The sequence below is a fragment of the Ipomoea triloba genome, chromosome 13 (genome assembly GCF_003576645.1).
Source record: "Ipomoea triloba cultivar NCNSP0323 chromosome 13, ASM357664v1".
Taxonomy (NCBI): domain Eukaryota; kingdom Viridiplantae; phylum Streptophyta; class Magnoliopsida; order Solanales; family Convolvulaceae; genus Ipomoea; species Ipomoea triloba.
The window spans coordinates 21032663-21044687 of NC_044928.1; the positions used below are offsets into that span (position 1 = coordinate 21032663).

General features: G+C 36.8%; 1 protein-coding gene across 3 annotated transcripts; it reads left to right on the top strand.

Moving 5' to 3' along the window:
- The first annotated feature begins 3826 nt into the window (after positions 1-3826).
- LOC116001813 (protein LONGIFOLIA 1-like) lies at positions 3827-8505 on the top strand. Of its 3 annotated transcripts, none has more exons than XM_031241762.1 (5): positions 3827-3970; positions 4859-5060; positions 5166-6653; positions 6758-6944; positions 7568-8505. In XM_031241762.1, the coding sequence occupies exons 2-5, from the start codon at positions 4941-4943 to the stop codon at positions 8146-8148; spliced, it is 2376 nt and encodes a 791-aa protein (XP_031097622.1). In that variant the 5' UTR covers positions 3827-3970; positions 4859-4940; the 3' UTR covers positions 8149-8505. The 3 variants fall into 3 exon arrangements, with proteins under 3 accessions (XP_031097622.1, XP_031097620.1, XP_031097621.1); XM_031241760.1 differs by having other exon boundaries at positions 4863-5060; XM_031241761.1 differs by having other exon boundaries at positions 4884-5060.
- The last annotated feature ends 3520 nt before the right edge of the window (positions 8506-12025 follow it).

Genomic DNA, 12025 nt, shown 5'->3' on the forward strand with positions numbered 1-12025 from the left:
GTGATTGTGTTCGTGTTAAAAATTTGAACCCGTTAACCTTAACGTGTCGTGTTCGTGTTTAGCTTGATCGTGTTCATGTCATTTTCGTGTCGACCCGTTAACGAACCTGCATACACGAATTGTTAGGTCTAGCTAAAAGCTAGAGAAAAGATGACAAATGCACTCTTGTCCTCACTACTACGGGACGCTGCTGCACCTGCCAAGCCCTCACAACATAATGCTGCCTCATTTGCTTCCACCTTGGGATATTCACCACTTGCACTAGGTGACACAACTCAATCTCGAGATGCTTAGTTCCTACTCTCCTAATGGTAGCCCTTTATCCATTTTTTGGAAGTTCATGTCTAGTTGGTTTGTCAATAATTTCTTCTAGTTTCAATAAACTTTTCCAATGTGACTAGAAGTAGAGGTTGATTTTGCTAGGATTCCTTACATTTTCTCAGTATGCTATTTCTATGCCTGAAATGCCAAACTTTCATCAAATTCATGCTCACTCTCTTAGATTGAATATTATTGTTTTTGAAATACCCAAAGTGGTGTTCATCGTGTAAAAATGTGACAACTCTATTTACAGTTGTGGCTCAAATACTAAACATAGGCAAAACAACCTTTATTGTCACGACTAGATGTATACTAATGAGAATTCCTGTCACATTGCTCTCACTTGGCACATTGCTTCTCTCTTTCTCGTTGTGAACGAGAATTAGTTGGGTGAACCTAAACCGTTAAACAGACAGAGAAAAACCCGTATCATACAAAACAAAAAAAAAAAAGGAAAAGTTTCTTCTGGCACATTGCGCTTCTTGTATGACAAACCAATTTTATTCATGTTGTGCATGCTACATGCAAATCCCACACATGCAGATTCACTATTTTTTGTGAACCTATCATAGCAATGATCTACATTGATAGTACACCTATCACAATCTAACAAACATTTTTTTATCCTCATTGGTTGCCAATTCATTATGGGCTTTTTTGGGTAGCTTGTTGATGTCACTCTCTCTAGTTACATTCGATTATTTTATTGTTCTGTTGTTCGCGATAGAGATTTTGACTTGCTGATTGATTGTGCTATTTTCAAGAATGGTTTCTTTGGCACCTGTTCGTCAAGAGGGGGAATACATACGACACAGAGGGAATAACATTAATTTTTTATCAACATTTGCTAAAGGGAGAGTTTGTGAATTTCGTAATTACTGTGTTGGCTCAATGTTGAAAAATTAATGCTTTGACACGAGAGTTGTGCGAATTTAACACATGAGTTGTGTGAATTCTGTGATGGATTATTACAATGGACCTGTGAAATGCATTATGAGTACTTGGATGGTAGAATCAAAAAATTAAATGGGAAATGGACATCTGAAATGCATTATTCAATGTCTGAATATGCATCATCAATTTTTGCTCAAACAAGTGGTGTTGAAATCAAAGTCAAAATATGGATCCTCAATTTTAGCTCAAAACAATTGGTAAAGGAATCACCTCATTTGTCAAAGGCACAAGAAATGTTGATCGTAGGAAGTCAGTGTCGACATTGAAGCATGATGATTGCAATTATAAGGGCTTATTGCACTATATAAATAAGTTCCTTGTAATAAGTTGAAAGATCGAAGTTTTCAGACAACACAATTGAGAAATATTCATTCCTATCTAGAAGAAAACTTCAAGAAATTGAACGGAGGCAAACTCGAAGTGATACGACTTCAACGATTGAAATTGGAAAATCAGGTTGGTTACATTTTGTGTAATTTGTAGAATTAGCTCAAATGTAATTCTTTATTTTTTAGAAAGTTACTTACAAGATTAGTGGCTCAAATAGGTGCCAGTCCTAGTTTGTGTAATTCATTAAATCTTGTAAAGTGTAAAAACTTGGATTTGCACTTGGTTGAAAAATATTTTGAGCGTGGTCCTGCAGAATTGAAGGCAGTCTTCAACTACGTTATCAAATACATGTGTTCATAATTACTTGTCTCTTATTCTGCAATATTTTCCTTTGTTTTTTTGGGATTGCTTCTTGTAATAATCTAAATCGTTAGTAAACGTACATCCTTGCATTATAAACTAAAAAATTAACAATTGGTATCAGAGCCGAGATCACAGGTTCAAATCGATGGCAAGGCAAAAGCTAACTCCAGTCCCAGATGGGATGAGGGCGTAGGTCGAGGCAAGTCCAGTCCTAGAAGAGGGATTAGTGGACGCAGAGGTTAAGGACCGAGTCAGGCATGCTACACAGCTAGGCTAGGTGTTCAAAGGTTATAGTAAGTGTTGGGAGGTGGATTGTTGGGCGTCGATCGAGTTGGCCGAATTCAACCCCTACTCGAAAATCAAAGATCGAACCAGTTGATTATAAGTAGGTTTATATATTTAATTAATAATTAATTTGAAGTAACAAACCGAAACTGAAATAGAACTCGTCCAGACTAGTTCGGTTTCGATAGACTGGATAGGATGGCATACCAATAAAAGAACAGTGTTTATTTAGTAAAATTAAAATTCTAAATAATTTTAAAAATTTCCTGATCACTCATCTCTCAATCAGTATGAATAAATTTAGATCATTTCCATTTTTGGTCCTACTGTTATTGAGGCATTGCCAATTTTAGTCCACTTCATTAATTTTTGCCATATTGCGGCCAGTCTTATTTAGTCATTGCCACTTTTAGTCCACCGTTAAAATATTCGTCAAATAACCATCCAAAACAGGGGTATTTTGATCTTTTCATGCTTTGATCATCTCATTTACCCTTTGTAATGGTTTTCCTTATAGATTTTCATCCAATGAAGAGGTCCGGCGAAAGCCATGGCTTTGTAATGTGGCTCACATGGCTTTCGCCAGACCTCTTCAATGGATGAAAATTTCTAAGGAAAACCACTGCAAAGGGTCAAGGAGATGACCAAAGCATGAAAAGACCAAAAATACCCCTATTTTGGACGGCAATTTGACAAAATTTTTAACGGTGGACTAAAAAAGTGTCAAGGACTAAATAAGACTGGTCACAATGTGGCAAAAATTAATGAAGTGGACTAAAATTGGCAATGCTCCAATAACAGTAGGACCAAAAATGGAAATGACTCATAAATTTACAAAATAAATGCGAACGTAGTCATATCCTCATGTGAACAATTATATCATCTGATTGCATGAAAGTAATAGGAATATACTCCCTCTGTCCCTTACTATTCAAGTATTCATTGGTCGAACAAACTCTTTCTTCTTTATTTGTTTCAATTCAGCAAACTTCGGTGGAAATATCTCATATATTAGCAATGTGAGTTATTTAAATTTAAGCAACATGTAAATAACATAATAGAATATAATAATCGTGGGGTTAGTGTTGATGAAATTTTAAAAAGATAGGCGAGAAAATTGATCGAAAATATTAAATGCGACATGAATCTTATAGCTTAGCAAATATGAGCAAATTAATAGCGAATGACCAAATATGAATAATGTATAATAGTTAGAAGACTAAAAGTGGAAAAAAATGCATTTCTAAATTCTTAGAAAGAAAGATATTGATCGATTAGAGGTGAAAAAGACTCTTTGCACGTAGAGTGTACAAGCAATGTGTGGGAACCTAGGGACTAACGCGACAACTCACAATTGTCAAAAGTCTTGTGATCAAGCGGCATAGTTATGGCCTTTCTACATGAGAGGTCACAGGTTCAATCTTCGGCGGGGGCAAATACTACATTGTGTAGTATTTAAAAAAATGTATTTATTGAATTGGGGTTTGACCGTCGTATTAAGGTTGGGTGAGATACTAGAGTTGTCACTTCACGTACATTTGGCAACATAAAACGATACTTTATATATATTATGCTATCACTCACTCACTCGGTGGAGTTGGAATTCCCAGATACACCAGACGAGAGTGTCAGCAAAGACCGTTGTTTTGGAGCTTCCTTTATATTCTCTTAGATCAATGGAGCCGGATCTGTGTAACCACTTCTCCCCAACCTCCAAGTATGCTTTTCTTCATTTCTCTATTTCCCTTGCTTTGCTCTTTGTATTTTCTTCTCTCGATTTCTTGTTTCTCTTCCATTATTATCAGTTTTTTTTCCCTAGTGATATCAATCAGGCAGGCATTATTGAGAAAAGGATTTACCTGTTTCACTGGCTTTTGTTGTTGTTAGGTGTTCGCTTGTGATTAATGAATGCCCTGCCCTTTACTCTTCATTTCTCCACTTCTTTCTTATTTGTATTTATTTGTGTGGTGAAGAAATTGGGAAACTAGATTCTTTAAAGATTTGCAACTCAAAAGATGCTTGTAGTTCACAGAGAGAGAGAGAGAGAGAGAGAGAGCCCTTGTAGGATTAATGGATTCAGCTGTGCAGGAATGAATATAGTATATAGTTACCCCTCCTGTCCCATTTGATTTGTTAGGATCATGCGCTTACCACTACGCCGTCAAAAGCTATATCTGATAGCCAAGGTGCAACTTTATATTTTCGAGTGGTAGGGGTTGGACATGGCCTTTCACGGGCCTCTGTTCAATCATTCCCTAGCCACCAATTGATGGACTTGGCCTTTTATCGGCCTCTGCCCAACATGATGTGTGTGGTTTGGTTAACGAGGTTTAACTGACGTTATTTTTAATTCAATTTTTTGTAATGTTAAATTTAGTATTAGTATATAAAGTTTATATATTTAGAAATTACATTAAAAGTTTTATTAAGCACAAAAAATCAAATTTAAAATTACTAAAGAAAATAAGTGAAGAAGAAAGAGTTGTTTGATCAATGAATAGTAAACAAATAGGTAAAATGAGTAAGAGGGAGTAATTACTAGGACTACTTCTTGCTAGTATTGGTATTTAATGAGCATATTTGTCCTTTGATGACTGATTTGCAGACAGTCTCTGTTAAATGTTCACCAGGTGATTGCAAATTTGCAACAAGTTTGAATTCAACATTTGCTTCCTTTATCTTGGAACATGGATGGTATGGATGATAGGAAGATGGGGTGTATGTCTGGATTTCTTCAGCTTTTTGATCGACATCACATTTTAGCCGGCAAAAGGCTGTATACTACTAAGCGTCTTCTTCCTTTTACGGTGATGAGCATTTTGTTGCTTCGAATATTGGTGTTATTTCTGGCAGTATATGTCTGGAAACTATTGAATATGCATTTACTCATTCCAGCTTATGAAACATTTCAGGAGGTTAATGATACATCCCAGGAAATAGGGAAGGAAAGGATAAAAGGGCATCCAGCGAAAGTAGTGGCTGCACCTAGTCCAGAGCGATTAAAAGAGTCTCCTCCATCAAAGCTCCAATCGGTTTGCCATGCTGCTTTTGTTGCAACTGAGACACCACCAAAATCTCCGCTTCCTCTTCCAATTTTTGAAGTGAAAGATGGGGGAAAGTCTTCTTGGAAGATCAGGAAAGAAGCTCCGAGGCTCTCACTTGACAGCCGAGCCACAGTTGATGCTAAGGGAAGCCTTCACCCGAAGGAGATCCAAATTAATGCTTCGAGTATGTCAGCAAACACTTGTGAAAATGCCAAAGATTTAGTTGTCACTGATGAGGATAAACAGCACCGATGCCCTAGTGTCATTGCAAAGCTGATGGGACTTGAGGCTTTGCCGGAATCAAGTTCACAGACTACACAGAAAGCTGAGCTGCGAAGATCTGCATCGGAGTCGAGAGTTTCAAGAGACTTGTTTCAATGTCACTTCATTGAGGGAAATCGGTTTGAGTTCAACGAACCAAACTACTTGCAGTTTAACATTCCGAACTGTGTAATGACTGAGAATGTAGAAATTGATTGTAGAAGGTCTATGCTGAATGCCAGGCACCGAGGCCAATTGGAGTCTGGATTAGGAATTGAGAAATCCGAAAGGCCAAGGAGTTCAAATCGAGGTTTAAGCTCAACATCATGGAAGTCTCCACAACATCGCAAATGCTTTTATGATACAGCTGACATTTTCCCAGAGCCTACACAGATAGTCCCACACCATGGAGAGATCAACAAGAGATTGAGGATCAGAGGGCTTGATGAACCTTCTAAAGATCTGGAGTCGTTGAAGCAAACTCTAGAGGCTTTGCAACTCAAAGGGCTCCTGCATAGCAAAAAGCCTTCAGAGCAAATCAACCGCCTTAATGTCATATATGATCCCTGTTTCACCTGTGACGAGTCTCAGATAGTAGTGATGAAATCTTCCAGGTCCATTTCACCAGTCAATAGAAAAAATAGGAATGATACACCTCCACCTAACATGTGTAGCCGAACTGGTTTTAACCAGAATATCAATCACTCAACTGAAAGTCTGCCATCAGTAAGCCCATATAGGGAACGGCCTACTGATCGGAATGCTCACAGTCCTTTAAGAACTACCGGTTCCACTTTGCCAAATCGAAGAGATGGAAGTGTGAGGCATTCAAATTCTGTGATACAACCTAAGTTAGTTGATCCCCAGCGAAGAGCAAGTGAGTCAATTGAGTATCAAAAGCCCTCTTCGTTTCAGTCACCTAAAGTTATCTCTAGAAGGAATTGTTTCGAGCAAAATTCCACAAAACAATCATGGAACAAAAAATCACTGGCACAGGTTCATCAGAAGGAGAAAATCACAAACTTCATAGCATATGATGAATCGTCTTCCATTTCTGAAAGCAGCCTTACTGCGCCATTTCAGACCCGAGGAGAGGTAAGCTTATTTAAAGTTGTTTATGTACTTTGAAGCTGCATTCTACAATATCATTTTTTTAATGATTTTTTTGTGTTAATCTTTCTTTTTGGATGGCATGGTAGAGATCAAACACAGAGTACAATGAAGGAAGGAACCTTTTGGAGAGGTGTGACAAGCTGATTCATAGTATTGTTGAGATGACAGCCACAGATATGCAACCAAGCCCAGTATCCGTTCTGGACTCCGCTTTCTACAAGGAAGACTCACCATCTCCTTCACCTATAAGGAAGCAAAGCATTGAATTCTTAGGTATGCGAGCTTCTTCCATCTCTATGTTACTCAGGTTTCATCTAATTTCGCAAGCAAATGTATCATATAACAGGCATAGATTGTTATTAATTTTTCTTTTTTGAAATATGATTGACTGCAACCATATGTGGTGATGGATAGATATATCAGTGTGGTACCATTAACCCAAAATGTGAGCCATTAAATGAGAATTGCCTCTGATATATGATATGAGAAATTTAAATTGAGGAGTACGTGTTTCTCCTTGGTTTGAAAAGAAATTTACATGCCAAAACATTTTTGTTTTTCCCATTTGATGGTCCTGATTCCGGGATTGATGCCCATTATGAATTATTTGTTATAGTGTTCTTCAGCATGAGATTACGAAACCATAAAAGAGCTGCAATTTGTAGTTTTGTAATCTAAAAGTTTTTGTTCATTTTATGAAATATAAAAAGAATATGTTAAAATTTTGTGTTTTATTTCCTAATAAAAATAAAAATACTTTTAAACCAACAGTTACTACTTACTAGACAGCATATTAGTAGAAGTATTATGTGCAAAACCTGAAGTTTTTGCATCCCTAAATGTTTATTTTCCACTTAAATCACTGGTAACTTTACTTTATAATGTTCACCAATTAGGCGATTTTGACAATGAGATACCAAGGGCTGAAATTCCACCGGTCCAATCAAAATCCAAGGACACAACAGTAGACTGTGATATAAGTTATATCACAGACATTCTTCGGGCATCTGATTGCCTTCCCAAAGAATCCGACATCTTCCTACTTTTGGAGAAACAACAATTTCTCAAAGGAAAAGACACATCAGAAGATTCTAGGTTGCAAAGGAAGCTGATCTTTGACACTATCACTGAAATTCGGGACAGGAGCAGGCAAGTGCCTCCATGGAAAGTATATTCATGGTCGAATTCTGTTACTGCACAGCCATCAGTGCAAAAGGTCTTGTCGGAATTCCAAAGAATCCGAGAACAGGAAGTTTCCAATGACTTGTTTGAGATCATTTGCAGAACTCTCAAAAAAGATCTGGCACAAGATGCTGTTAATGGTTGGGGAGATTATCCAATAGAGATGTCGGAGACAGTGTTGTACATGGAAAGGCTTATATACAAGGACTTAATGGGCGAAACAATCAGTGAACTTGCATCATTTGCCAGCAAAAGTAGCGCCATTACAGCATCGCGTAGGAAGTTAGTCTTTTGAACCGAGAGGCACTGACGCAAACTACAGGTAGAAACTAACTGCTTCCAATTTATGCACTTTTTTCATTCTTTGCCAAATTTGTTTTGAGTTTCTGATGGTGAACTCTAAGTTGAAGCCAGCCGATATTCATGGTTTCTTTAGTAATCGTTCCCTTGCACTTTTGCCTTGCCAAGTTTGTTTGAGCTTCTATTTGGTTTTTAACTACCAAGAAATTTCTAATTGCTGATAGTTTGCTTGCAAAGCTGTAAAATTGGGGGAAAGACTTGTATTAAAGATGTTGAATTTACAGCTTCCATTGTTTATAATTTATTGAGGAAAACAAATTTTGCTTTGAGCATTTTGTGGAAATGAAAGGAGGGTAATGTTTTTTTACCCAAACACTAGAGTTTAACTTCTAACAATGAACTATTTGTTTTTTGGATGAGCTAATTCCATTTTTGGTCTTAGATTTATATGTGATAATCTACTTTTATTTCCTTTTTTATTAGAATATCTACATTTGATCCTAGTATTATTGTGTCATGACCATTTTTAGTCCTCCATCAACAAAATCGTTGAAATATCATTAAATACGACATTTCAATCTTTTTTATACAAAGTAGGTTGAACTACTATATTTTTTATGTCTATTTTTTTTTGAAAACATCCATAAGTGAAGACCGAAATGCCCTTGTATTTAATGATATTTAAACTGTTTTATTGATAAAGGATAAAAAATTGTCATGCGACAATAATACTAGGATAAAAAATGAATGTTCTAATAAAAAATGACTTAAATGGACTGCCATCTATAAATTTAGGATAAAAAATAGAATTAACTCTTTTTAAATTTTCATATGGTGTTTTATTCAAAAGAGGTAAAGTTGTTTCTAGAATTATTATATATATTTTTTTCATTTATTTTTTTTGATAATGTGAGATGTACAACTATATTTGAGTTCAATTGTTTCTCATTTGAGACTTGAGAGTAGGACTTTAAAGAAATCCATTTTGTTTTAAAGAGAATGAACAAATAAACCCCTAAAATATTTAGGGAAAGTCAATTGCACCTTGAATTCTTAAAAAACAACTAAAACATTTTTTACTTGTAAATTATTATTATAGAATATTCATCAAATATGGAATCCTGCATATTAGGAAGTTTGGAAGCTAGGGTTTTGAGGTGGAGGTATATGGAAACAAGTTTCCATACCATATGTCCTCTAGCTTATATTTATAGGATGGTGTATTCTCCTCTAAGGAGTGTAAGACATAGAGCTGCCAGTCAAGGTATTTCTCTCAAACTTTTGAACATGGTAACGGAGCCTTTACGATAAAGGATTTTTTTCCACTCCGCTGTCGTCACCACTCGTCTAGGAAGGCTCGTCGACGTCCGACGCTCCTATCTGCAGAATTCGACGGTGATCTGCCTAGTGCATGGGTCTCACGTGCCTCCGTTACCGCCGCCACCTCTGTCACGCGCCGACGCGTGTGCCGTCTCCGGCCACCGAAAAGTTTTCTGGCCGACGTCTCCAAGGTCGCCTGAGTCCAAGGATTTCGGATCTGGACTTGGTTTGGTCCAATGCCACATTTACATATTACATTAAGTAGTACTACTACATACAAACATAAAATTTAACAAAAGTAATTACTATAAAGTAGCCACATCTTCAAAACTCAAAAGTGATAACTGATAAGTAATCAAGTCATTCCACTGTCCAGTGATCCTCAATCCTCATCCAACATTGCAACTAATTTCCTAGTTCCTAGTTGACTAGTTCCTATTGTTCTTCTTCTTCCCGACAACACTCAAAACTTAAGCAAAATTAGCAAAAACTTGAGCAATAGAAAATAAGTAAACAACTATACATTAGATGATTAGACAATTATAATTTATAAACTTGGCTCAGTAAGCTTTTTAATTTGTCCATATCAAAGTTAGAATTAAGGATTAAGGGAAAATTGCCATAACATCGCCATGAGGATTGAGCAATATACCAGCTTAATCCCTTATTTTTCATATCATTGGTGGAAGCTTTCATCATTGTCATAATAATAATATATTAAATTAAAATGTCCCAAATACAGTCATAGAAACATTACCAGTTTTCCAGCACACAAGGATCAACTTTGCCAACTTACCAACAATGACAACAACTAACAAGTTACCAAGCCTCAATAGGCATTAGGCAGCAACTAAATAAAATAGTTACCAAGCTAGCAAGCCTCATGAATAACAGACATACAGTATAAATGTATAATAGATTATACATAATACATTCAAATATAAAGTATAAAGTATAAGCATACCATTACAAGAATCATAGGAAGTGTAGAACCACCACTCCTCCCAATTTCAGTTCCACTGCCACCATCAGCACCAAATTCTGGAATAAAACAAAAGAGTAAATAAGTAAATTACTAAAATGTAAACATGAACAAGGAAACTTGACAAGTTAAAAGTAAATAATTAATTAAGTAAACAGCGTGTTACCTTGTTCAAATCTCTCCAATTCCTCCAGATTTTCCTCAATTGATAAGGGAGTATTTGGCAACCCAAGCCAATCCAGAGTACAGACTAAAGCTTTCACAATTTTAGGAGTTAATGAACTCCTAAAAGGATCGATCTAAAACACTCCTAGATGTACTGAAGGAAGATTCAGAAGCAAAAGTGGATATTGGTATAGCTAAGACATCCCTAGCTATATATCTTAGGAAGTATAGGAAATCTTTCAACATTCAGCTTCCACCATCTAAGTATGTTAAAAGAAGTTTCATCTTCCACTATTGCCTCAGCAAGGTTAATTTCCAACTTAGTTTTTTTTTTCTTTCCCCCACTTTCCATTCTTTTTTTTTTGAAAGGAAGAGAGATATATCATTAATTAAGATCCAAGCTCAAAACATGAGCAATGGAGGGAAAAGGATGGGAAAAACAGTCCGTACAATCTGACATAGACATGGCTTCCCTAGCTAGGCAATGGGCAGCCATGTTCGCAGACCGTTTAGCAAACAAAAAGCTAAGATTGTTAAATCTAGAAGCAATATGTCTGATGTCATCAAGGATTAAGTCAAAATAAGAGATAAATGCATGTGAATAAAGGATGCCATTAATGGCTTGCTGGCAATCGCTTTCAGCTTGTAGATTATCAACGCCGAGTTCTTTCATCCATGTTAAAGCTTCTCGGATCCCAATGGCTTCTGCTTCTGCTGGTCTGTATGCAGTACTCCATGGTTGATGTCTCGCGGCAATGAGACGACCTGCTGAATCTCGGAGGACAAAACCAAGACCCATCCTATGATTGCTTTGATCTAGTGCAGCATCGATATTAAGCTTGAATAATCCCAGGGGCGGTTTAGACCAAGTATTGCTGGCTTCATTTAACCTGGGGACAGTGTTAGCAATGACATTAACAGAAGTCCAATCATGGAGAAAACATTTTGCAGCATTGCAGATTGTGGAGGCTGATAAGATGGTATGGTTCCAGATTTTCATTTCTGGCTTCCCAAAGCTTCCAACATACAGAAATAAGAACAAATAATTCAGGATCAGTTTTAGTAGAGAAAATAAGATCAAGCCATTCATCAAGATTGGTACTGGATAGATAATCAACACCCCCAATAATATTCCAGCAACTTCTGGCTAAAGAACAGCGCACGAAGAGGTGATATGGAGTTCCCTCTTCAATGGAGCAAAGTTGGCATAGATCCGAGACGTGGACGTTTCTGACTCTTAGACAATCATGAGTTGGTAGAGAGGAGGAGCATAATTGCCAGAAGAAAGTTTTGGTTTTTGGTGGGAGTTTGAGTTTCCAAAACTGTCCAAGTAGGTGCTAGAGAAGAATCCACGTGACCCATCAAGGCTTTGTAGCAGCTTTTGACTGTATAAACCCCTTTGTCA